Here is a 27,761-nt window from a genome sequence, read left to right as displayed (position 1 = left end):
TAAATTTACTTATTATTATGAAATAATATTTTCAGAGATAATTAATTATTTAACAGAGATTATTGAAGAGGAATTTTATTTAATTCATGCTGTTTTTATTTCAAAATGTCATTTTTTCAAAGTCAGTTTTTATTTTAAAATCCCATTTTTCACGATGGCCTATTTATTTCATAATGCGTCTTTTCAGCAGAATGTGTTGTTCTGTCAATCAAGAACATTAGGGCGGAGCCAGCTGTGTGATTGGTTGCTCCTTTATTCAGACGTAAGTAATAGCCCAAGAAGTATCGAGTTAAGTCTAATGGTGCAATATTTATTCTATGAATGTACTAGTACTGTATGTATGAATAATGTACTGTACTAGTGTGTGCAATTTGCAATGTATTTAGGCTAGGCAGTGTATTTAAACTACTATAGTATGAAGAGCAATCTGTCTATGTTTTATGAACACAATTCTTCAGTCAACTTCACCCGAAGCAAATTTGTTCAACTGAGGACAAATTAACTGAATACAATAAAATGTTTACGAACACTAATGAAAACATAACAGCATGGATAAATTTAACCTCTGCACGTTCCTTAAAGTTGGCAAACAGAACCCAAGCAAATTATGTATATTTGATAAGGATGCACCCACACCACTTTTTGTCAGACCAAGTACGAGTACAAATTTGGTAATCTAGCAATAACAAGTACCAATACAAGTACCTGAGGTTGTCCCAGAACAGTGTGCATAGAACTGTTCGTAGGGTCCTCAAAAGCTTTGAGAATGACACAAATATTAATTTTCTAAAAAATATACTACAAAATGTTATGAAAAACTATCCAATGAATTGCAATTAATTGCAAAGTCTTGGAGTCATGATTGCTTTGCACATAAAGGGATTCAAAGGCAAGGATATAGCTGCTAGTAAGATTGCACCTGAATCAACTATTTATCGGAATATCAAGAACTTCACGGAGAGGGGTTGAATTGTTTTGAAGAAGGCTTCGGGGCACTCAAGAAAGTCCAGCAACTGCCAATACTGTCTCCCAGTTCATTCAGCTGCACAATCAGCGCAACACCAGTACAGAGCTTGCTCAGGAATGGCAGCAAGCAGGTGTGAGTGCTTTTGCATGAACAGACTTTTCAGAATCAGAATCAGAAAGAGTTCTATTGGCAAGTACGCTTGCACGTACAAGGAATTTGTTTTAGTGACAGAGCTTCCAGAACAAAAAACAAATGACAAAACAGCACGACAAAAAAAGGGGGTTGACATCAAATGGAGTAGGGTGTGAGATACTTTTAAATAAGTTATGTAAATATCTGAAATCCGTGGTATTATACACAATATTGCACATATATTTATTGACAGTTAGAATGATGTTTTACTGTTCATGAGGGAGATTGCGTGGAGAAAAAAACTGTTTTTGTGCCTGACTGTCCTAGTGTTTGGTGCTCTATAGCGTCGTCCCGACGGCAAAAGTTCAAATAAAAGGTGGCCTGGGTGTGAGGGGTCCAAAGTGATATTCCGAGCCCTTTTCCTCGCTCTGGATGTATACTGTTCTTGCGGCGTGGGCAGGGCAGTGCCAATAATTCTTTTAGCAGTGCAAAGCGTCCTTTGTAGTCTTCTGATGTCTGTTTTCGTAGCTGAGCCAAACCAGACAGTTATTGAAGTGCACAGGACAGATTCAATGACGGCTAAGTAAAACTCCTGTGGCAGATTGAATTTCTTCAGCTGGCGAAGGAAATACAACCTCCGGTGGGCCCTTTTAACAATGGAGTCAATGTGAATGTCCCACTTCAGGTCCTGAGAGATGGTCGTGCCCAGGAACCGGAATGACTCCACTGCTGTCACAGTGCTGTTCATGATGGTGAGTGGGGGAAGTGCAGGTGGGTTTCTCCTGAAGTCCATAATCATCTCCACTGTTTTGAGCATGTTCAGCTCCAGGTTGTTGTGACTGCACCAGACAGCTAGCTGCTCGACCTGACATCTGTACAGACTCGTCACCGTCCTGAATGAGGCAGATGATTGTAGTGTCGCCTGCAAATTTTAGGAGCTTGACAGGGGGGTCTGTAGAGGTGCAGTCGTTGGTGTAGAGGGAGAAGAGCAGTGGGGAGAGAACGCATCCCTGAGGGGCTCCAGTATTGGTGGTGTGGCTGTTGGACATGAATTTCTATAAACAAGACCCTTGAATAAGCCCCTGGTTTGTCCAGATGTTGAAGGATGAAGTGCAGTCCCATGTTGACTGCATCATCAACAGACCTGTTTGCTCTATAAGCAAACTGCAGCGGGTCCAGTAAGGGTCCTGTGATGTCCCTCAGATAGGTCAACACCAGTCACCGGTCAACATCATCCCTATTCCAAAAAAAAAACTAAAATTACAGGACTTAATGACTTCATGACCACAGATGTTAGGGCGACTGGTCTGTAGTCATTAAGTCCTGTAATTTTAGTTTTTTTTTTTTTAAATAGGGATGATTGTGGAACGTTTAAAGCACAAAGGCACTTCACATTGTTCCAGTGATCTGTTGAAGATCTGTGTGAAGATAGCAGCCAGCTGGTCAGCACAAGATTTCAGACAGGCTGGTGTCACGCCGTCTGGGCCTGGAGCTTTCCTTCTCTTTTGTTTTAGAAAGATCTGGCGAACATCCTTTTCACAGACCTGGGGTGGAGGGGGGAAAGAGAGGGTGGTTGTCAGAGGTGATAATGGTGGTGTAGAAAGAGGGTCAGGACAGGGGTGTGGTGTAAGACTGGGTGTTTCCAATCTACAATAGAACTCATTCAGGTCTTCAACCAATTGTTGACTCCCTACAGAGTTGGGGGATGGCGTCTTGTAGTTAGTGATGGTTTTCAGGCCTTTCCACACTGAAGCAGGGTCGTTTACAGAAAACTGATTTTCCAGTTTTTCAGAGTAGCTTCTCTTAGCCGCTCTGATCGCCCTTGTTAGTGTGTTCCTGGCCTGGTTGTACAAGATCCTGTCCCCACTCCTGTAGGCATCCTCTTTGGCCTGACGAAGCTGTCTGAGTTTTGCTGTAAACCATGGTTTGTCATTGTTATATGTTAAAGTCCTGGTGGGGTTGCACATGTCCTCACAGAAACTGATGCAGGATGTTACAGAAGCTGTAAGCTCGTCCAGATTGGTGCCAGCAGCTTCAAAAACACTCCAATCAGTGCAGTCAAAACAGGCCTGTAATTCCTGCTCTGCTTTACTGGTCCATCTCTTTACTGTCCTTACTACAGGCTTAGCAGATTTAAGTTTTTGTCTATAGGTCGGGAGAAGAGGAACCAGGCCCAAGTATAATTATAACAGAGTCCAGGTGTTGTTGCTCCGTGTCTGTGATGTGAGCAGCCAGCTGTTGCAATGCTGTGTTCACACACGCTTGTGGAGGGATGTAAACACTCACAAGAATGAACGAGGTAACCTCGGGCGGCGAATAGAAAGGCTTGCAGTTGATAAAATATGCCTCTAGATCAGGACAGCACATCCTCTTCAATGGTGTCATATTTGTACACCAACGTTCATTGATGTAAAAGCATGTCCTGCCACCTCGCGATTTCCCTGTTGATTCTTTTGGAGGATGGCCTGGTATTAAGGAGTGCAGCAAGAAGCCACTTCTGGGATACTGATATTCTACATAAGGTACAGGGTTTGGACTGCTTTTTCTCTGATGAATCCCTTTTGTGATCAATTGGTGCATCTGTCAAAAGACTTACCATCAAAAAGTAAGTCTGGAGAACAAAAAAGCGAACGCTAACATCAGTCCTGTGTCAAGCCAACAGTAAAGCATCCTGAGACCATTAAAGTGTGAGGCTGCTTCTCAGCCAAGGGAATGGGCTCACTCACAAGTTTGTCTAAGAACACACCCATGAATACAATGGTACAAAAACATCCTCTCAGGACAACTATCCAAGAACAGTTTGGGGATGAACAATCCCTTTCCCAGCATAATGGAGCAACTAGCTATAAGCAAAAGTGATAACTAAGCGGCCAACGCTGTACAAGCCTTTGGAGGCAGGGTTATAATCGGATTGTTACAGTTGAGTTTAAGCTTAACAATATTAAGTGGTAATAAACTGATGACCTGGATGTACTAAATGACTAAGGAATCACATCAATTGAGTTTTTCTTTCCTGATGTCACAGGAATATTCCACATCTTAAATTGTGAAAGAATGGTTCTGGAAGCATGAGGAATAATTTTTATACATAAACTGGACACCACTTTGTGTGCTGTAATCAAAGTTAAAGATGACTGAATGAAATCTTCAAGCGCATAATTTTTATTTTTTATGAGGGGATCAAGGCAATGTGTTTGTGTGTGGATGTTAACACAAACTAAATAAAAGACAACTCACATTCTGACAAAAACGGACTGCTTTGGCCCTAGTCCTGGAGATGAGTACTTCTCCACCAGCGCAAGTGTGCTGAAACCAAACTTGTGGATGGGCTCATTGGAATCTAGAGGAGGAAAATCTGTATCCACCTCTCCATCATCCTCTGCTATGTGGAGGCAGTACGTGTTGACATTTTCACTGTAAAAAGAAAAGAAAATGGTATTTCAGGCCATTAATTACATTTTAAAATATAACTATGATGCCAAAGTACCTGAAGAACAGACCTCATGGCTCAGCTCTAAGGAGCACCCTGCTTGAATTAACTTGTAGACTTAATTTAATATTAACTTGTTAAGTTAAATATTAAAATAATAACTTCTGTGCTTAATTAACAACTAAAAGCGAAAGCGCATGATGGACCTCAGTTTTAAGCAACAATAAAGCCTAATATATACAGTGTATTTTAGAAATAGAATATCATGGATGTCTTTTGTAATTTAATTACAAAAAAAGTTTAACTTAAAAGTTAAACTAGATTTACTGCATGTTGCATGAAATATTTTAAGCTATTACAAAAATCCAGTATCTTAAAATATAAGAACATTTCATTGTTAGTTTGAGTAAATTACTATTAATTCAGTATAAATACTGGGTATTAATACATATTTATATTGCTTACTACCTGTAAAAGACAGTTCAATTGACAGCTGTTCAAAAGACCATCAACACCACCCTCCACAAGGAGGGTAAGCCACAGAAAGTCTTTGCTGAAGAGATATAAGTTTGCAGAGTGCTGTATCGAAGCATATTCATGCAAAGCACACACTAATGGACTCACTGCTGTAAAGTACAAATTCAACAAACTAACCTGAACTCTACCTTTAAAAAGAATCCTGACAGAGCAGTGTTTCGGTTAGTGCGCGTGTTTGTGTCTGTGCATGCGTGTGCATGCGTAAAGGCGAAAGGAGGGGAAGAGGGGGGTGCTACTGTGTACGACGACTTTCACACACAAACCCAAACACACACACTGCTCTGTCGAGAAACTTCTTTAAAAGGGAACCTCTCTAACAGCACTCACTCCGCGTGCGCGCACACACACTAACGAAATCACTGCTTGCTGACAAAGAGAGAGACTCCCAAAACTGGTTCTTTAAAGAGGTACACCTCTAATGACACTTGCTTTTGCTTTACATGCTCACTGATGTTGACTATACGAGTGAGACACACGCACTGAGACTGAGCATGAAAGACAATTGCCAGTCATCCCATAGCACGAGAGAGAGAACCATTAGCTCAGTAGTGATCATGTGACGCTTAGCAGACAAAGCGCATGCGTACTACTCAGATATAAAGTCCTCTGCGATTCAAGGTTTCAATGTAGTTCCATTAGTCATGTTGCATCTAGAGTTAATGTCATTCTGTTTCAACTGAAGGAAAGTTAGAGATTTTTGGTACCAAGTCTGTATTTTTTGTGATCAGAAATATCCAGTATTCTGAAGTCTTTTCTCTCTGGTCTATGGCATTTTATGACAATGTTCAGGTCATCATTTCACTCAAACGGAGATAAAATAATATAGTTGCTGTTGGTCTTTTGGCTGCTCCCGGCAAAGGGTTTGCCACTGCGGAATACCCAGTCCGCACTACAACCTGGCACAGGTTTTACGCCGGATGCCCATTATTTAAAAAATAATATAGTACTGACAAAAAAAAATCAAATATTGTAAGAATGATGTGCCTGTATTGTGTATCAAAATTTGCACAAAAAAATATTTCAACCCTTTTCTCTTGCATAATGTTTACATTGCCCTCTCATCTGTTTCTTATTCTGAGCTTGGATGGAAATTAGCACCCTACTATTATTTCTGATAGTCTTTGTAATGCACAATTATGAGTTGATGTACACTTGCTTATATCCTCTGTACATACACTATGTATTATAGTGTCATGTCTTTGTTATACACGTTTGCCACAAATGCATACACATACACAAATGTATGTAGGACTATTGGCCAGATGGCCTCGTATTCCTAAAATAAACAGAAACATAAAACTTAAACTACTATTTACAATATTACCAAATTGTCTATTGTATAAATATTTAATAAACGAATCACATTAAACATACTTTTACATCAAGTACTGCGCAGAGCATTATCAGCATCACTTTATTCCAGAGTTATTAGCTATGATTGCATCACTGTCTGACCTCACAGAATTAGATCAGGCATTAGGCAATGTCAGATCATCAGGAATGTTTAGAGTTAACATTACTTTATACCTTAAATAATGTATCTCCAGCTAAAAGAAAACTAGAAATAAAAAAAATAAAAAAAAACATCTCCCTGTATAATGACCACACACCAACAACACACACACCTACCTTAAAATGGACCGTTTGAAAACTAGAACGTAAATAGCATTAAACTAAAATTGGTAGTATTTCAAATAGCGTGGAAGGAGAGTATTCAGAAATATATATATTAAAAAAAAGCTTAGTGTTGCTAGATCAACGTATATCTTCACTCTTACAAAAATAACTCTAGATGCTTCTTTAAAACTGTAACAAAACTAACTAGGAATAAAACCACCACAGAAACCTCCACTTTAATATTATGTAGTGGTGAGGAATTACATTTAATTTAGGCATTTGGCAGACGCTCTTATCCAGAGCGACTTACATTTTTATCTCATTACACATCTAAGCAGTTGAGGTTTAAGGGCCTTGCTCAAGGGCCCAAAAGTGGCAACTTGGTGGTTGTGGGGTTTGAACCTGGAATCTTCCGAACCGTAGTCCAATGGTGTATGACTGACTGACTTCATACACATTTTCTCACTCTCACTCACTTACACATCTTCTACAGTATATCGCTTTCTCCTGTATCCATCGTCACGAGGCAGCGTACACCCTGGACAGGGTGCCAATACATCGCAGGGCACAAACCCAGAATATTTAATAAACATTGATAAGCTAACTATCGGCCTAGGATATTTTACTCCAAGAGACTGAACTAATTTCATTAATCTTTTCTGCAAAATGATCAACTTGTGAACTAGATCCTACACCTACATTTTTTCTCAAACCAATAATACCAGAAATTACTGAACCACTGTTAAAAACTAGTCAACTTGTCACTCAGCAATGGTTAGGTTTCTAAATCTTTTAAATTAGCAAGTATTAAACCCCTAATTAAGAAACCTTGACCTTAACAAGTGCTAATATGAAGTCTGGTGCTCCACAGTGTTTTGTTTTAGGTCCACTTTCTTTGTACATCGTTCCACTGGGCAACATAACCCGTAAGGATGGTATTAGCTTCCACTGTAACGCTGATAATACACAGTTTCATGTCAAGGACATTAGACACTGGATGCTAATTAACTTCCTTCTGCTTAAACAAGCTTAATCAAGCTTGCAGATCACGAGGTAACTTTAATTGGCCTTTCTGTTTCATCATACTGTATACAGTAGTAAAAGACCTTGGTGTCATTATCGGGTCCAATCTTTCATTTGATGCTCATGTGGATATATTACTAGGATAGCATTATTTTATTTGAGAAATATCACCAAGGTAAACAATATACTTACACTACATGATGCAGAAAAACTAGGTCATGCTTTTGTCACCTTTAGGTTGGATTAGTATAACATCTTACTTTCTGGGTGTTCAACTAGGTGCATAACCAAGCTCCAGTTAGTATAAAATGCAGCAGTAAGAGTCCTCGTATCGTTTGGTTCTAGTAAGGACTTTGGCTGCTGCATTTTACACTAACTCAAGCTTGTTTATGCACCTAGTTGAACATTCTGATGATCCAGAACAAGCTTCAGTTAGTGTAAAACACAGCAGCCAGAGTGATCCACATCATCTCTATCTTATCCACAATGCATTGGCTCCCAATAAAATCTAGCACCTGTTTTTAAAATATTGACATATAATAGCAGATACTGTGTCTTGTGCCACAGTACCTGAGTGAAATGCTAGTGTTCCATCACATCTACTTCAATCAAAGGATGCAGGCTGCTTGTCAGGACCTTGTATTTTGAAAACCACAGGAGGCAAAACTTTTTCTTACAAAGCCCCAAAGTTATGGAATAGCTTTCCAATTAATGTTAATGTTTGGGACTCAGACACAGTCTCAGTGTTTAAAAGCTAGTTATTTAGCCAAGCCTTTTGTGAATAGATTTGTATGCGGTAAAGGTGCAGATATGGGGGACTTCTAAACGTCAAGTATTATGGTGAGCTGCTATGTTTGGATGCTGTTGGATCCAAACATTGAATGAATGTTTGGGGCTCTTCTAAGACTCTCATTGAGCACTTTGTTGAATCCCTGGGCTTTGACTGTGCTTTGTCAATTCATTAGAAGAAGTACACTAAAAAATGCTGGGTTTCTGTAGACACATCATTGGGTTGTTTATGCTGGGTCAAAATTCTGTGTTATTTCGGATACTTTAATCACACTGTTGGGTTGCATTTGCTATGAAGTGTGGCATGATTAAACTCAATGCAAAAAACGGAAAAAGAAACTTCTCTACTTCTCTCCCTAGACCTTTTGTTCCGGTGTTTATGCAATAAACCCATGGGTGAACACGATGACTTAAGAATTTAATTAAACACGAATATATATATATATATAAGTGTATTTTATGTATAAAGAAAATCTAATTTATATATTCGTATTTTATTAAATTCTTGACATTTTAATGGTTAGTGTTTGTTGCAGACATTCACACTATTTTTGGAGATCGGATTGGCTGGTACAGGCTACTTTACACTGATCAAAAGTCGGTGCTCCGCTGTAACCAGCAGATCAAAGGAGCAGTTATCGGCTATGACACGTAGCCATGTGGATTTTGAAGGCCAGGGTTGGTTGGTTGGAAGCACATTTGAAGGAGAATATAAGGTCAGAAATACACACACAAACATTCACAGAATTTCTCCGTGCAGATACACCCGGCAGGGTACAACAGAACAACAGGTCTTTACTTCGTAATACACCTGGTCATTAATAATAAATGAATATTTAGGCCTTAAAAAGATGCTTTAAAATATATCTAAAATTCATTCATCGGCGTGTATAAACCTACGGCTCGCACTTTCACTTAACAAAAGGCAGCGTTTTGATCAAAAGGATGATAAACTTGTGCGATTTATTAATAAAAATGCAGACATAAAACGAAAAGTATCAAATCCAACTATTAAGTCTGATTTAATTGCCATCATTAATCTTTTTTTTTTCTTTAAATCTATTTTAGGCAGAGATGTCCGCTCTCTCTTCTTAATTCATTTTAAACCCCTACAGTATTTGCCAACAGCGCACACAGTTTGATAATTTCACACCTATCGTGAATAAAAGGTGAGAAGACATTCCGTCGAATCTTTTGACACAGTGCCTGCTCTGAAGGACTATACTTCACAAGAATATAGAAAATAAGAATCATATTTATAATAAGATAATTAATTAAATAATAAAATTATATCACATAAGAACTTTATCTAAAAGCCAGTTAGAAGTAGTTAAATATGCTTATAATGTAGATACGTAGGTTACATTTCAAAAGTACAATCGCAACTAAATTACAAACTGCATGTAATATTGAAAAATATAAATAAAACAGTATTAGACACAAATATATGATATGGTAGTATATACAATGAAAAAGCTATGTACACGAGTGCTCAAATGTAAAGCAAACGCAATTATTAATGTATTGTGCATATTTAACTTCATTCAGGTGTTTAAGTCATATGAAAAATAACTTAAACGGCTGAATGAAGTTACGAGCCTACCAGTCCACTATTATTTTCTGTTTAAATTGAAAGATGCCCGCATGTGTGTGCAAAAAGACGAAGTACAAAGAATACAAAAGTGTATAATCTTTAATAAAGTTAGCCTAATACAATATTGTTTCCAATGCTGAAGCAAACATGATTTTGTTTAGTCCGTTCCCTGAATACAACGCGACAGAGCGCTCCGAGGTAATCACCCACAGAACCCCAGTTACTGTAATCCCTCGTGTCCCCTTTCATTCACGATAGGTGTGAAGTTATCAATCCGGTTTTGCTGATAGGGGCATTGGCAGAATTAAAGGGTTTAAAACGATTTAACAAGACCGAGCAGACCTACATGAAAGGTGAGAAGAGGGATTACAGTAGCCGAGCGCTACTGTACAACTGTACAACGCACGTTTATCAGCCTTTTGATCAAAATGCTGCCTTTTGTAAAGTGAAAGTACTTTACAAAAGACGAACAGCTTTATTTCAGTTATCAATTCACAAGCACATCACATTCCAGCTATTATTTATTTATTATAAATCAGTTGCATTTCAAAGTCATTCGTAAAATGGCCGCCAGGTGGCGCAAAGTAACATTTTCATTCGTCGTCGTAAATACAATAGTGATAGTAATTTCTACATAAGTACTTCACACAACAAACATGAAAAATCTGAACCAGAGCTATTGATATGTTCTGTACAATAATGAGTAAAAAAACATTGGTTGTTTAGATCAAGTTCACTAGCTGACAATTTGATTTGTACAAAGTATAAAAACTGTTATATATCGCATCTCCGTATCTGTTTATTGTTATTTAAGTTCTGGGTTATTTCAGGTACTTTAAACACATTGTTGTGTTGCTCATGTTGGGTCATATGAGATGTAGTGGGTCATTTACAAATGAACACCTGGTTGGGTTATTTTGACCCAACAACTGGTTTATTAATTACTCTCTCGTTTCTCCAAATGGCAGTCTGCAAAATGTTCAAAATATTACTAACCTTCACCAGTTTTTAAAGATAGCATCTATTTAGAAATTTTATATATAAAATATTTAGCGATTTCGGAGCTTCAGGAAATCTCCCGGCGCTCTGCCAATAACACCTGGCCAACTCATGTCGGAAATAATTTATTAACGTTTTTTAAACGTGTGCTATTGTTTTTTTACTTATAATATTTGTTAAATTAATTTCAATAAGGTTTGGGCTTAGGACTTCGATTCGGCATCGTGATCCCCTTCTTTAATTTCCTACAGAGTCTGCGCACCAGCAGAAGTAGACTAATGATTATGAATACATCTGGGAAAACAGCAAGCAGACTGACTCTGATCATTTAAAAAAACGTTTGCGTTCATTTTCTGACGCGCTCAAGTTTACCAAAAACAATACAAAACCGCGCACCTTATTTGCTTTCAAACATTTACAAAATCATAGCTTTTTTTTCGTTATTGTGAGTGCGCTTAAATAAAGGTAGAGTCTAATAAAGGCCATGTAGGCTTATATAATTTTATTATATAGTTTTTGCACATTAATCTGATGAATCTCATCTGTTACGTTTTTTGAGGACGACAGTTTTTTCAGCCTGTCACGGCGTGCGCCCAAATCAATATCGCTCCTCGCTCACTAGTTATGGTGTGGGATGTGGTGAGCTGCTGGATCCAGCCTCGCTGTCCCTGACCAGTAATAGGCAGATTCTGTTCATCTAAAGCATTTCACAGCATTTACCTCTAAATCTTTTTCCTATTTTCGCGAAACTTTCAGCTCCACTTTTTCTTCTTTCTCCTTTTCATTCATGGAATTTATTGTTAATTTGCTCAGAAAAATTCACTGTATCGAGAAGAAAAAGTATCAATATCTCTCCCTTCGTGAACTAAAAGTAAGGGGGTCCGGAGGGAGGGGGGGGGGCATGTTTCAGAACATTAATGGAATACACCAAACTAATTAATATTAAGGGAGGGCGATACATCCGCATGCGCGGTAACAGAAAACACGCTCTTTGTCGGCGGCACCCGTGCGATCATCCGCACTCATCCATATGCGTAGAAAAGAGATGTAATATGATTTCTGTCATTTTTAATATATTTTGTACTGACTGGGCTGGCCCACATTGCCCAGCGGCCCACCGAGAAAACTTCTGGTGCTCCAGATGGCCACTGATGTGGGCATTATAAGATTTGTATTCCTATTAATCCTAGGTTGTTGTTCATTTAGTGTCACTGTGTGTGCTTTACAATGCCAGACAACATTCAAATGCAAATTATTCACCCTCCCCAGGTGTAAATCAGCTGTTCTCACCTATACATTCAGAGAAACTGTAATGCACCTCTCCACAATTTAAAAACCTCTTGAATCTGAGGACTTTCTGGAGACTTTCAGTGTTTTAAATTTGTGTAAATTTAATTTTCTGGATTCTAGATTCCTAAGTTGACATTGTTACCTTTTTTAATCCTTGGAATGGAAGAAATTGCGATTTTCCTTATAATAGCATAAATTGCCTTGTTTTTAATTAGTCTATACACAATAATATTCTTTGGTATTTTTATAAAAAAAACGGATATGGGGCTATCTTGGTTTATTAATCCACGTGCCTGGTTTAGGTTTAGAATTCAGTGCGCACTGTTTGTACATCTGTTGATTTACAACTATATCAAAACACACAGAAATATGTTTTATTTGGGGTTAAGTGACTGATGTGCCTAGCTGAGCCTCTGTTTCACTGACACCTCTCTCTCTCTCTCTCTCACACACACACACACACGCACGCACACACACAAACACACACACACACAGAGCAGGCCAAATCATTAGCACGTCCCTTCCCCAAACAGCGCAGCCATTTACTTTCTATCCATTTACTTACATCTGAACTGAGTCGTTTAAATAAGTCACTGATCAATAGCTCATCATATCAATTTATTCATATAGATGTTCCTGTTTTACATGGAAATTTACAGGTTTGTTACAGAATGATTGACTCTGACAAAGCCATAAGAACAATAACAGCTGGAACACCTAAAACAGATGCAGGATTATTTTTTTTTATCTAAATAAAAATGCTTTTCTAAACGTGGGCATTTGTTATTTACTTATGGTTTAAACTTACGTTTAACGTTTACCTTGTATTTTATAAGGTTTTGCCAGCGGTGGTACAGCGCAACAGGGGACATTATTTACTATTAAAGAAAATTATGATGATCTGCCACGGCGTGCACCTGTGATGGGTGTGCGCCCAATTCTACTATCACTACTCGCTTACTCTGTAGGCTCCCTGAATAGGCGGCAAAGTGACTAAGCCACTAGTTTTTGTTAATTTATGTTGTAATTTATGTTAGGTCTCTCTGTCCTGTCTCTGCTAGCCAGCTAACTAGGCCTCTTGGTTAGCTAGTTTAGTGTTTATGTTAATTTATGTTGTAAATTTATGTTGCATGTAGCACCTTGGTCCTGGAGGAACGTTGTTTCGTTTCACTGTGTACTAACTGTATTAGGTTGTAATGACAATAAAGCCTACTTGAACTTGAAGATAACACAAAACCCTACACGCTTCTTTACTAATTACAAGTGATAAAATCTAAAGGCTCACTGTGTTCAAGTCCCACATATCCCATTTTTCATTAAATGTTAATATGATTCTTTAGGGTCCTAATAAAAAGAATGAAATATACTTTAATTAAAAATTATCAATGGTTGTGTAAAAAAACACTACTTTTACCTGGTAAAAACTAGCTCTGTTCTCAGCAACCTGTTTCAGTACATGCTCCTTTAAATGCTTATGATCTCTGCTGAGCCCTCCCCCCAGTTCTGTGGGGCGTGTCTTCACAACACACGTGGGGTATAGCCACGAAAGTGTAGTCCAGTGCAGGCAATGCTTTGGACTGCATTACTCACAAAGCATTGCCCACAACGGGCAGGGCCTCAGAGCCTGAGCCTGTTTTCTTAAGTCGTTTTTGGTTTGATTTAAGTACGGAACCCACCCGGAAGTTTGTAATATCGCCTGACAACGCAGAAATTAAAAGAATGGACATGCATCGACTTGATCTGTCCTTCTCATCACTGCATGGGCATGAATTAACGGGCTGTTACGCTGCTGCGAGCAACAACAACAAAAGCGAAGAAGCTTACTGAGAGAGATACAAACGCGATGTGTTTACTGATGTGTTTACATGACTTCTTAATCTTTGACAGACATTGTTATAAACCATCTAACGTTACAAAGGTAAGCATAATATAGTTTTCCGACTACGTACACAGTTTGCAACTAGACATTTTAATAAATGAAAAGAAAATCACTGGGCGGCTCTTTATCATCGTAGAGTGGTTGTGTACGCACTCTCCTAACACACAGTTCAGTCCAAACAGCTTAAAAAAAGTGCATGTAGGCCCGTATGACCCCTTTAACATTTATTGTGCTTAAATTTTATCCAAATAAGATTTAATTTAAATTCTACATTTGTACTGTAATTTTAGTACTTTAATTATGAATTTGATTAACTACAGTGTTTCACTTGATTTTATCCGCTACTACGTCCAGTTCTAAAGGAGCGCGTCCTATAATCCTGCAGAGAATGAACGCATGAGGCGTCAGTTTGTAGTTATATAGCGCCACTCAGTGGTAAAAGCCAGCAAACGCACAAATCCAAATGCTGCTGCCGAGCGCCATGACTGTAAAACCATTGCTCCAATTAGGTAACCGCTGTATTTATATTGTTCATTCATGTCTTTTAATGATGGCGACACATTTCTACGGGTTAAATAAGATATGTTGGCATAATTACTAATCAGGACTTTCGCATAGTTAACACTATCAGATAGCCTACTATTAGGAGATTAAATTTATTTTAAGACCATAGGAAATTTAAAGCATGATTTTGGGCATCTCATTTCATCATGAAAATAATATGAAGCACATCATGAAATGAAATGAAATGAAATGAAAGATCTGTTCTAAAACAAAAAAATTATATTTGCTTTAGCATTGGAAAAAATATTGTTTTAGGCTAACTAATTATACACAATTCTTTGTTGTACTTGGTCTGCCTTTCGGATGAGGTCCTTTCATGAGCCATCTGGCGGATATTAAGTGAAGCACAACACATTTATTTAAATCCATGATTCTTGTCACATGGAGGCCTCTTGGGATGCATGTGGTGACTGGGGACAGTTCCACTTGACCACGAAGATGGTCTTGGACTCAGCTGATGCAGACAGCTGTTCTCTAATAACTTGTGACCGCAGTCACTCAGTAGTTCAGGACTAAAAATCCTACAAACAGTTTTGTACCTAAGCACTAACTCCTGTTATACTGAAGTTCAAGCCTCCTAACACTCAGTATGACTGCAAATCAGAATTTACTATATGACATCAAATGTATCTATTTATTTATTTAGGGTATTAATCTTTTTTTTTTACCTGAATTTTGATCATCTTAGTCTTAGGTAGACTTAAGTCACAAACAACAAAACTATGCATGAAATCCATTTTAACATGACATTGTGTCAATACAAGGTGTCTCGTTTTCCCCAAATGGATTAAGAACAATTTATTTTATTATTTAAATAGCATAGAATATACTATATACTTAAGCAGTCTATCCTAATTACAGAATCTGTTTACCCCTGAGAAACAGCACATGCTAGATATTTTTTGCTTTCGTTACTTGCATCAAACAAAAATGTATTTAAGCCTGGTCATATCTTGAAATTGTACTTACCCTGTAACAATGTTTTATATAAAGGTTTGCCTGCCATTACCACATGCTAATATTAATTCCTACCACTACAGACACACTTTTTAATTCCACACCACTACCATATATTTTTTAGGAGGTGGCAGGATGTAGCATGGTGTGGATTGTTCTAGACGTATAGCAATGTTGTACTGTAACATAGGGCAAATACTTAATTACTGTACTTTTGTCGAATTTTCACATAGGTTCTTTGTTATATTTTTTTGGAGCTTTTACTTATACTCCACTACATTTCTACATCTACACCTAGGCATTTGGCAGACACCATTATCCAGAGCAACTTAATTTTGTTTTTTTTCTGAGCAGATAAGGGTTAAGGGCCTTGCTCAACTGCCCTACAGTGGCAACTTGGTGGTCGTGGGGTTTGAACCTAGGACCTTCTGAACCATAGTCCAATGCCTTAACCCCTGTTTTTCAAAACTGCTAAAAACAGAAGGCCATATCGTGGTCACAGTAGACTCAACAACTGATAACATCCTGGCAGCTGGCTCTGCTGCTAACATTACAACTCCGATAAAAGATGAATACCACCCAGATTACAGTGGTGATCTTAGTAACTTCCTGGTGATGACGAAAATAACATTACACATCCCTGGCCTTATTAGCAAGAATTTTTTTTATGTGGTGGACTAAAAGATTGTTTCTACGGCTTCTTATGCCTACCAAAATATCAGCATTCAAAAACTCCCTATCCAACCTGAAAAGGCACACTGAAGTAAGTTAACATTGATTTAGTGGCGCCAAAATGTCAATGTTATATAACATTAGTTAATTATTTAATATCTTAAGTCTGTTCACCTATGTGACTTACATGATGAGCAGCCTAAAATGTGCTAGGTAATGTTGTTGATTAGCCTTTACATTATGTGACTGTAAGAATAACTGTTGTCTCTAGGGGTGGGCAATATAACCAAAATCTTCTATCACGGTAGAAGCAATATTCTATCCGATAACGATATATATCACAATATAGCAATTTGTATCTGAAAATGCATGAATAAAAATTCAAACACAAAGAAACTGTTTTACATAATGTAATTTTATTTAAACTGTGAATTGCTGGGGTTTGCCGCATTTTTTTACTTTGGCCATATTCGTTTGGATGCTTGGATTTCAGAAAAGGTTTGACGTGTTTCCTCCACTTGTCAAAACAGTGCACTTGCGTACCTTGCAAATCACGTTCATCTCATTCGTATCACTTCTCTTATACCCAAACCAATTCCACACCACAGACGATGCACCTTTTTTGTCACATGTAAGCAAACTCACTGCTGCTGCACCGTCTTCTTCCATTGTCGAAGTGTATGTGAAGCCAAACATCAAAAGTGGGACGAAACCGTGGCACCCGATTGAACCAAATATCTGCGCGGCCCAGTGAACAGCAGAGCGCGACTATCTGGATAGCGCAGAGATGATCTGGTTTATTCACGCAGCCCGGTGGACCAGCGCCACTCGAATCACAAACCTGAATCACAAACCCCCCACTGTTTTTTATTTAAAAACAATTTATTTAAAATGTCAGGACTGTTTAATATTGTTTCCGCCTTGCCATGCCTGGTTTGTACGTGCGCATCCCAGCGGGGTAAAATGTAATTTGATGGTCGGCAAGGTTTATTTCTATCAGCATCGCGCAGGTTTGTGATTCGAGCAGCGGTGCTCAAGTTGGACCGCGCTGCGCGATCCACCAGGTCTGGATATTTGGTCTGCCCACGCCGGCTCAATCGGGTGCCACAGTGTGTATTGCATGGTTACGTAATGTGCAACGTCACGTGATCCCAACAGCGATTAAGACGATAGACCAAAGTCTCAATTGGTTGACAAATTTCTACCGGTTAACCGGGTCTACTGGTATATCGCCCACCCCTAGTTGTCTCTCTCTCTTTCTGGTGCCCAACATCTGAATGGAGTTCTCTTAGCACAGAGGGCTCTGGCTGTTGATATGGATGACTCCATTTGGTCTGATTGGGATGTGTGGGGTGATTAAAGACAGACCCACGCAATGATCATGATGAGGACTATGTTAATGATGGTAGTTTTTCTTTGATGGCTTGTGACAAAATTTAAATTTTACTTGTCACATACACAGTATAATATGCAGTCATTAAATAGTATAGGACTGAAATTCCCACAAACAGTTTTGACAGAGCCTCCAACAACCATTAAGTGGTTTTATATTAACTTGAACACCTTTTCAATACTTTTAGTCTTATAGCACACAGAGATAACCAGGGAGTGATTTATTGTCACTACTTGATATCATCCAAATAAGAATGAGTTGAGTCCGGTTTCTCTCAAGGTTTCTTTCTAATGTCATCTCAGGGAGTTTTTCCTTGCCACCATTGCTTCAGACTGCTCATTAGGAACTATAAATGTATACACATTTCTAGGGCTGCAAAAACTAATCGATAAAATCAATAATTATCGATAATGAAATTCATTGTCAACGAATGCCGTTATCGATTAGTTGGGCTGCTCACGTCACTGAGGAGCGCGACCACAAGATGCACAAATACACAAAGATCCACACAGATACACATCCGCTCGCGCAATAGAGGTTACAGAAGCGTCTGCAGGAAAAAGTGTGCGCCCCAAGTCCTCCAAGGTATGGGAGCAATTTACATTACACCCCTCTAAGAAGACGGTAACCTGCACGCTATACAAGACCGAGCTTTCTTGGCATGTCATGAACGAACACTTAAAAGAAAAAACATGTTGGTGTTACGAATGGCGAAACGTCAGCAGGGTCAGAAAAAAAACTATCTCTCCATCGTGTAAAAGTTGTATAGTTTAAGTGCTTTAGTGTTAACTGTTTGCTAACTTCAGGACAGTTGCGCTAGATCTGTTCACATGCCACTCGCTAGCATCACATTGCGCAATCACTTCATGAGCAATAGTGATTAGTTAAATGGTGCTACTTTAGATTAGCTTAAATTACACGCAAATAACAGTAGAATATTACATTTAGTGATTGTTGTGGTTTTCAGTGAAGGCAAATAACAGTACATTTGTAACTATTAGCTTTTTACATTTCTACAGTTTTTTTTTATAGTCCACTACAAAGTTAACTTGTAACAAACATAATTTACTATCTTTTTATTATACAAAATGACATTATTTTAGCTGTTTATATCTTAACAACTGAGTATGTCAGTGTATTTAACTATAAATACTATATAACTCTTTTTAAACTATATATATATATATATATATATTTCATTTAAGGTTTAAAATGTCAAAATTAAAGATCGTTAAACTCTATATGTGGTTTTTGCATTTTTTTAAGTTTATTTTTATACATAATACCCTGATTTATGTTTTTTTTATAGTTATAAGCAAAACATCAAATTTAAGAAGCATTTAGGTTTAATTCGATTAAAAAAAATAGTCGCCCAACTAATCGATTATCAAAATAATCGTTAGTTGCGGCCCTACACATTTCCTTACAATAAATTTTTTTCCAGAATATATTAATTCTGCCAGCCCTTCCAGTCATGACCTTCTGTAGCTTACACTTCTTGCTTCTTACATTTCCTACCTCTATTATTCCTACACAAGACAATTTTCCTGTCATCCTTCTTACATTTATAAGAAAAGGTTTACTGTATTTAGAAAGACATAAAAAAAAACTGAAAATTTGCTTCTGATTGGCTCCTTTTGATGCTCTGGGTACCCTGGGGACTCTTAATGTGCATTCGTCAAAGCATATTTTTTTTTCTGATGCTGTGTTTATCATTACACGTACTGTAGGTTATATTGGTGTAATTATTATCAGCATAATATGAAAATGTCTCACACATACGCATGCACACACTAAAATCTAAAATATGTACTACTGTCTGATTAGAGACAAGCATGTACAATTCTGATTAAAATTTAACTTGCTATATTACTTAATTATACCTGATGCATTGATAAACATCTAGCTGTTACACAGAAACTCTGAGAAAAGAGTGAGAGCAACATGAAACTATACAAGAAGTATAATAGACTAGGGTTAGTACCCATCGTTGATGGATAAAGAGTTTTTAATGGTTAAAAGGTTAAAGCTAAGAATAAGCTAATAAGCTTTAATGTTATCAGTGATATTATTTTAGGTTGAAGCCCACACACGTCGGCCTGTCTTTCTGAATGACAGAACTCTCTGCCTAACTTATTAATAAAAAAAAAGAAAAACAAAATTTGTAAGGTACAGTACATCTTTGATGGACCAGTTTTCATTATGCCTTTTTTTTTAAGTAAGCCATGCCTGTGCATTTGTTTGTTTTTTGTGAGAACTTGGCCGCTTTTTATATGCATAACGGTTGTTTCTGTGTCTTCTGCATACTCTGTGTATTTTTGGCAAACTAAAGTTATAATACATATAATAATATAATATTTTTTACAAAAATGTGGCCAAAAAGAACAGTTGTTAGTAATTTATAGTGTCAAAATAAAGAAAACGACATCACAACACATCAAAAATTACCTAAGATCATGTAGTATTTGTGAAGCTTTAATAACTCAAATAAAATTAAATGCAAATAAATTGTGAACAAATTGTGTTAATGCTTCGGCTAAATAACATTAAGAAATCAATATTTGGTGGAATAACCCCGATTTGCAATTAGAGCTTTCATGCGTTTTGGCATGCTCTTTTCACATTGCTGTTGGGTAACTTTATACCACTCTTTTTACAAAAAAGGGAAGTTGTGACCCTCCACCTTCCTCATGACATTCCAAAAGTCTTCTGGAGTAAATTGAAGTGGCCTTTCATTTTTTCCCAGAGCTGTATTTATATAAAAGTATTTGCAACAAATGTTTTTTTCTTAATTGCCATGGAGATAAATCGTGATTTATATTTTGGCAAAAATCGTGCAACCCAACATGCACAGCCTATTCACAACCTATTTGTATTCATCTAAGCTTTAATTTAGGGAGTGTAAAAATGCTCTTAAGGAAAATAGGCCACGAATAAACCCTGTTCTACTCAATGAACTAACAAAGTTATTCCTTTACTATTTTTATAGAGTTTTATCATTACTGTCAGTACTTACGTTAGTTTTGGTTCACGACCCTCACTGGTGTATTGCCAGCAAATAAGACCAATAAGATCATGGACTCGAGCATTTGCCATTGTCACCACCATCATAGGATGCAACTTCTCTTGGGTCGACTGCATTGAGAGGTAGACATCTATTTTTTTGGTTGCTGTTGTACCTACATGGCCCTATAAAGGGGCAAAAAACCTGGCAGTTACTATGAGCTTAAAGAAGATAGTTATATTTAATTTCAGAGAAACAAAAAGAAAAAAAGTGTCATCTCTGTGCCTTAACCACCTTTAAAAGAAAATGTATTTGTATTAAAAATATGCAAGATTTTATTTTTAATCCAAATGTAAAACTATGCCCAATCTTTCTTTCTTTCTGCATATTTAATTGTATTTATATATTAGCACCGTCGCCTTGCACTTCCACGGTCCATGTTCGATTCCCGGCCAGGCTCGATTCCCGGCTCTGTGTGCATGGAGTTTGAAAGTTCTTCTTGTGCTTGGTGAGTTTCTCACAGTCCAAAAACATGTAGGTTAGGGTAATTGGTGTTCTCAAATTGCCCGTAATATGTGTATGTTTGTGCCCTGCGATGGATTGGCACCGTGTCCAGGGCGTACCACGCCTCGTGCCCTAAGTCTCCTGGGATAGGCTCCAAACCCCCTGCGACCCTGATTACAGGATTAAGCGGTAATGACGATGAGTGAGGGTGAGTGATTATTCATTATGTCAGCATTTCTGTACTGGATTTTAAATTTTGAAAAGTCCATAGTGATGTGTGAAATGGCTCATTGCTTACACAAGGTTAGCATTAATAAAACCATTTTTTAACATGTACAGTGCCCAGCATAAATGAGTACACCCCCTTTAAAAAGTATGAATTTAATCAGTAGCTCAATGAACAAAAAAACAATTTCCAAAATTTTCACAAGGCTTGAACACTTTTTTTATGACCACCGTGATTTTTAAGGACAGCACCAAGTCTTCTAGGCATGGAATGAACAAGTTGGCGACATATTGCAACATCTATTTTTTTTTCATTCTTTAAGAATAACCACTTTTAGAGCCTGGATGCTGGATAAAGAGTGATGCTCAACTTGTCGCTTTAAAATTCCCCACAGGTTTTCGATTGGGTTCAGATCAGGAGACATACTTGGCCATTTATTCACTTCACTTTGGCTTTCTACTGCTTTAGCTAACTGCAGTAAACTTGCATGGCGATTTTCTTTAACCCTTCTAATTAGAAGACGCTCTTGTTGAGATGTTAACTTCCATGGATGGCCTGAATGTCTCTGTAAGATGGTTGCACTTCCATCTTTCTTAAATTTTTGGATCACTTTTGCTACAGTATTTTGACTGATATGTAAAACTTTGCTGATCTTCTTGTAGCCCTCACCTTTTTTGTGTAAAGAAATAATTTCCTTTCTCAGATTTTGTGACATTTCTCTTCCATGTGGAGCCATTGCTGACAGCATAAAATGGGAAGGGCTTTTCTTTGTTAAGTAATACCCTTTTATAGTCACCTGTCTGCTGGACACTTTTTAAATGAATCATCAGACTCACGTGTGCTTGAATGCCTGTTAATTAGAAATTTGTAGTCTTAAGTGTGGCTTTTCTCCTAAGACAATAATTGGGGTGTACCCATTTTTGCAACAAGGGCTTGAATGAATTTGTTAGAAAAATCACTTTTTTGTGTGTTCAAATTAACAAATCTGGTTTGCAATAAATGGCCCACATTTGTGGGAGTATTTTGTAGTATATATCTCACAGAAAATGTTGATTCTGAAAGGAAACTAAAGGTTTTCTGACAAATTTAGTGGCCTGTACTCATTTATGATGAGCACTGTATATATGAATGTAACTTTTCATTAGTGTTATAGCAGATAGTGTTCTTCGGAATTTTATAAACATAATAAAAAAAAAAATAATAATAATAATAATCTCACCTTGCCGTCAAATTTGGAGTACTCATTAAAGGGGTTATTCAACTGTTGAGGACACTGCTCTAGGCGCAGAGAAAGGGTGGATTTGGAGCCTGAGCTTCGAGGCCTGTCCTTAAAGTCTTTCTTCTCAAAAAGAAAACTCAAGTCTTCAGCTAAAGAAATAAAGCACACATTCAACAAAAAAGTTTTAAAGACAGACATTACCTTGTAAGAAAATTATTTTACACATAGGATATAAGTACCTGACTGAGAAGATGTCCTCTCCTTCCATGGAATGTTTTTACATTTGATCTGGTTCTGTCTTTCCTTTCTTAGCCTTTCCAACCTTTGAGCTTTACAATAAATGTTAATTATTAGGGCAATTTGTGACATTAGTAATTTTTCAGTTTAAAATATTTTAAGCAAAATGTAAATATGAAAACATGAGAACTAACTCAGGCTTCATGATTATATGCCAGGCCTGGCAAAAAGTGCAAACATTGTACGTTTAAATCACCAAGTGATGGTTGCAACTTTAGCATGTTCCTATGATGTTGTCCCCCAAAATATTACACACTTCAAAATGTTAATTGCACAATAAGATAAAACAATAAAAAAATATGTAAGTAGTGATAAAGATAATGCATATACATATTGCTGGCACATTTCCATTCTGCATTTTCATACTGCATTAGATATATATGCACTGAGAACAATTCTCTTCCTTTCCTGAAGACAAACTGGGTGAACAAACTGGCCGATTACAAACTGGCTGATTACAAAAATAAAATAAAAAAAGTAGATTAGGAATGCACCGAATGTTCGGCAACCGATTAAGTAAAAAGGCATAATAAATTTTGCCGAACAATGACGTTTTTAATGACGCGATCAAATAGTAACCCGTGTAGAGTGAGAGGCGCGCGCTTTATGCAACAAACATGTCAGCAGTGTGGAAGCACTTTAAAGTGTCAGAGAAAGAGGCAAAAACGGCAGTTTTCAGACACTGTTCTGCTAAATTGTCCAGAGGGGGTGCATCTGCAAAAACTTCAAGTTTAATTTATCACTTAAAATCAAGACACCCCAAAGACATGGCGGCGGCTACGGCAACAGCGAATCCACGTTTGTTGTTGTAGACATACAGAGTTCCATTCTTTCAGCAGTCAGTTATAGGCCCAACATATGCTATTCATTTCGGTGCATCCCTAAAGAAGATTAATAAGATTACATTTCATATGCTAGTTCAGAACCCAGATGAGTTTACATGTTTTAAGTTTGATTGGAATTACAACCAATATTTTTATCTACTAAAAATTGGCTGGGTTCTCACAGCAATCCTTTAAATTAAATTATTAAGTAAAACCTATAACACTGAAGATGAAAACAAATTTGGTGAAAATATCTGCAGCCCTCTGAAAAAGTTAATGTTTAAATATTTGTTTTGCAATTGCACTTCCAAGAGGGCAATTGTCAAAAAAAATTATAAAAAGATGTGTGCCATGAGGGTGATGTGCATACAAAGTTTGATGTGAAAGCAACAAGAATATATTATATTATGTAATAATTATATATAATTATATAATGACTAACAAATAATAAATTCAAAATACCCTGATGAAATCTAGTGCTGATTGGATCTATAATAATTTGTTAGTCAAATTAATTAAGTGAAGCTGAAGTCAGTTTTTCATTTAGAATCAATTTACGCTCCTTATAATACAGGTGTATATAGCATTTTACATTACAACATATAGATCTGGAAAATATGCCACAACTGTTACAGAGGTGCTTGTATTTACTGCAAAAAAAACATTTTGCAACTGTATCAACACTATTTCTTTTAAAGTCATGGCAATTGGTGCACTATTGCCACTTACTCAACTGGAGTGTGGAGCATAAAACTAGAAGCAAAAGCAAGTTACTCAGTATTCAAATTTTAATTTAACACTTGTAATTTATTTATTTTAAAAAAATCTTTAAACCTGTAAGAAATACTGTTGAGTAAAATAATGTAGATTCACAGCTTTATGATATCTTAAATAAAAAGAAAATTAACCAACTACTGTATACAAACATGACTTTATTTATTTCAATTTTTTTAAATAAGTCGCATAAGAAAAGAAATAGTACAGATTTATAACATCACTTTTTTAGGGTTGGTTTTGGTTGCTTCTGTGACCAAATAGTAATATTATTACTCGCACATTTGGTTCGACGTCATTTCCATATTTCGGAAGCAGTACAATTTACATTTTTTAAAAGTAATGATATTTCGGTTTTACATGACATATCAAAAAATCCAAATGCACAGTTTGATGTCTGAAGCGTTAACCCACACTGGCATGACTTCTAGTTTCAAGTTACAAGTTTAATTGTCATATGCACAGTAAAGAAACATGGCCATGAGTGCAAAACCTTGAACCATACATGAAAAGAATGCATCTTCTTTTGGGTGACATTCAGATAGCAAGAATATAAATTATTAATCATTGAGTTAAATGTTACACATTATAATGCACCCATTGACAAATCCTTGGCTTGTGTTAGCTCATTTGCAAATGTCATAGTACAGCAGGGCTATGGTCAATAAAGATTGCACTTGCAAACCGTTCTTGTACATAAGACTCAGTTTGCTGTATGCCTTTTTGCTTTTTTTTTTAAGGACCATCACCTGTCTGGATAAAAACTGCTATTTTCTTCACCTTCAAACCCTAAAGCTATATGTGTTGCTATTTAAAGTTATTCAGTGTTTGTTTATTGTGAATTTGGGACGAGGTTGTGGGGTAAGCATGCCATTGCATCTCTCCATAAAAAAAAAATACAAATGCAATTATCAGTCAAATATGCAACAAAAATACATATTAATACACATATTTCAATGCTCATTTCAATGACTATAATTTTGCCCCAATTAATTTTATCCCCTTTATAAAAAAAATTTAGAACTCAAAATCACAATAACCTACCTGTGTTGGAGCGACGACGAATACCAAAGTCCCAACTGGAAGTGATGTCCACAGATTGAGAAAGGTCACAGGGCTGCACATCTCCACTTACGCCATCCCCTAACAAACCCATTAATCCACTACCAGCAGGTATGGCACCTAAATAACACTTCTCCAAGTCAACATCATGGTCAATCAGCACCATCTCACACATTCCTGAGTCATCACTAGTCACATGGGACTGTCGGATGTGGGCCAGTATAATAGTGGGGTTGTCAAGGAAAGCCATTGGCACTTCCTGATACAGCTTTCCTAAACTATTCACCCCACCACTTCACTTTCACATCAGGTTCTGCCACACAAAAAGTCGGATGGTTCTTCACCAGTTGCTGTTTGTTGTTTCCCCTTAGCAGTGGAGCATTTGAGGTTGCCTGAGGAAATGACAGATGTCAAGGAAATGTAAGTTTATATTACATGATGTATTTAAAACTTTTATGAGAACACCATGTTAACAGGTTTTAACATATTAGGAGGTACTCACTACTGTTATGGACATCTACCTGTACTTTTAGGTCAACATGCACAAATTAATAAGTTAATACAGACAAGTATCTATATTGTATTGAAATTGTATAAATATATTTATATGCTGCAAATCAAGTATGAAATTACAACAATCTAATGGCATTATCATATGCAAAGTAATATGATTGTTTTAAATGTAAAAAAAAAAAAAGAAATGGCAAAAAAACTAGGCATAAATGCATCACATTAAATGTCTAATTTCTAAAAATGTGTGCGCTTTTTGGCAGAGCGAAATCGAGTAACTGTAGGAAACAAAATGTTAAAGATGATTTTCTTTTTCTTGCACCAAATACAATTATTGTGCCTTCCTGTGTTAACCAGTCTTTCAGTAATAAAAGTACAGGGTGGATTGTGTGGTACTGTTTAATTTTCTTTTAGTTTAAATATTAGTTTAACATTATTTTAGTATGAATTTCAGTTTAACCACTACACACTTACACTATTAGGACCACATCATTTAACCTACACTCATTTCATGCAACCCTTTTTTCATTCGTAGTACTAAATTCTCAAATTAACGACGACCAGCTTGCACGCGTTTTTTGTCCCTTCTGACTCCTTTTTGTCCAAATAGCGTCTGATGTGCCAGCGCAGGTTGTTAGCTAATAGGCTAAGGCCTTAGCACAGTATCGCAATGTTATTCGACTGTTATTTAAACTAACAAGCGTTACCTTAATGCATAATCAACTCGATGGTTAAATATGTTGGCGCGTCCTATAGGGATAATTACTCGAGTCAAATGCAAGTTAATCAGCGTTTATGAAACATGACAATCAAAATATTCCCGTGATAAAGGCTTGCTGCTCAATGTTGCGAGACTATCGAATTTGATCTTTCTACTTCCGGGTTGGTAGGCTTTATACAAAATAAAAGTCTCATATTTGTTCTGCTTATTATTAAGTGGTGCTTGCGAAGCGAAGCAATACTAATATTATTTCACAGGGGTCCGTTCTTCGTACGTCGCTAACTCAGTTAGCTGGGGTTGATTGTTGTGGATTTGTCCTGATCTTGGATTGTTTCGTTCTTCGATGCGCTTCTAGCATTTGTTGTCATAGCAACATATCCGTAAGCTTGAACCTGCTCGGGAGCAGGTTTATTTCATGTAAACAGGATTTAGCCTGCGCTCCTGGCAGGTTATGATTGGTCGAAATTGCGAGGTTACATCTGATTGGTTAAAGAGCACGACTGACTCACGTGGAAAAAAAGAAAAGTATATGCCCCCTGCCATGCACTCCCCTCCACCCACACACATAATCGCTATCAAATATTATATATGAACATAAATTTATAGGTTTATTGTTATCAAATATGATATTACTATTATAATAAACCCTAGGCACTGGACAGCCGTCAAGACCATTAATACCAATTCTTTTATAATGTTTATTTTGTAACACATTTATTTTTCAGGGGTTTGTCATAAAAATATGCAAATAAATATTTATGCGTTCATGTTTGCGCT

At 37.0% G+C, this 27,761-nt stretch overlaps 1 protein-coding gene across 2 annotated transcripts in view; it reads right to left on the bottom strand.

Annotated features, from left to right (window-relative positions):
* mapkap1 (MAPK associated protein 1) overlaps positions 1 to 27,436 on the bottom strand; it is a 66,525-nt gene extending 39,089 nt beyond the window's left edge. Inside the window, exons 1-7 of one of the 2 annotated variants that reach the window (XM_053485477.1) lie at positions 26,971 to 27,436; positions 26,256 to 26,274; positions 25,736 to 26,145; positions 23,036 to 23,125; positions 22,797 to 22,945; positions 20,860 to 21,032; positions 4,337 to 4,513 (exon numbers count right to left, since the gene is read on the bottom strand). In XM_053485477.1, the coding sequence (XP_053341452.1) occupies positions 4,337 to 4,513; positions 20,860 to 21,032; positions 22,797 to 22,945; positions 23,036 to 23,125; positions 25,736 to 26,003 (857 nt within the window). In that variant the 5' untranslated portion in view covers positions 26,004 to 26,145; positions 26,256 to 26,274; positions 26,971 to 27,436. The remainder of the gene's footprint in view (positions 1 to 4,336; positions 4,514 to 20,859; positions 21,033 to 22,796; positions 22,946 to 23,035; positions 23,126 to 25,735; positions 26,146 to 26,255; positions 26,275 to 26,970) is intronic. The other variant, XM_053485476.1, reaches the window with a different exon arrangement.
* Positions 27,437 to 27,761: the final 325 nt, after the last annotated feature.

The sequence above is a fragment of the Clarias gariepinus genome, chromosome 24 (genome assembly GCF_024256425.1).
Source record: "Clarias gariepinus isolate MV-2021 ecotype Netherlands chromosome 24, CGAR_prim_01v2, whole genome shotgun sequence".
Classification (NCBI taxonomy): domain Eukaryota; kingdom Metazoa; phylum Chordata; class Actinopteri; order Siluriformes; family Clariidae; genus Clarias; species Clarias gariepinus.
Note: the sequence above shows the minus strand (reverse complement) of the source record. Positions and strands in the feature narration are given on the sequence as shown.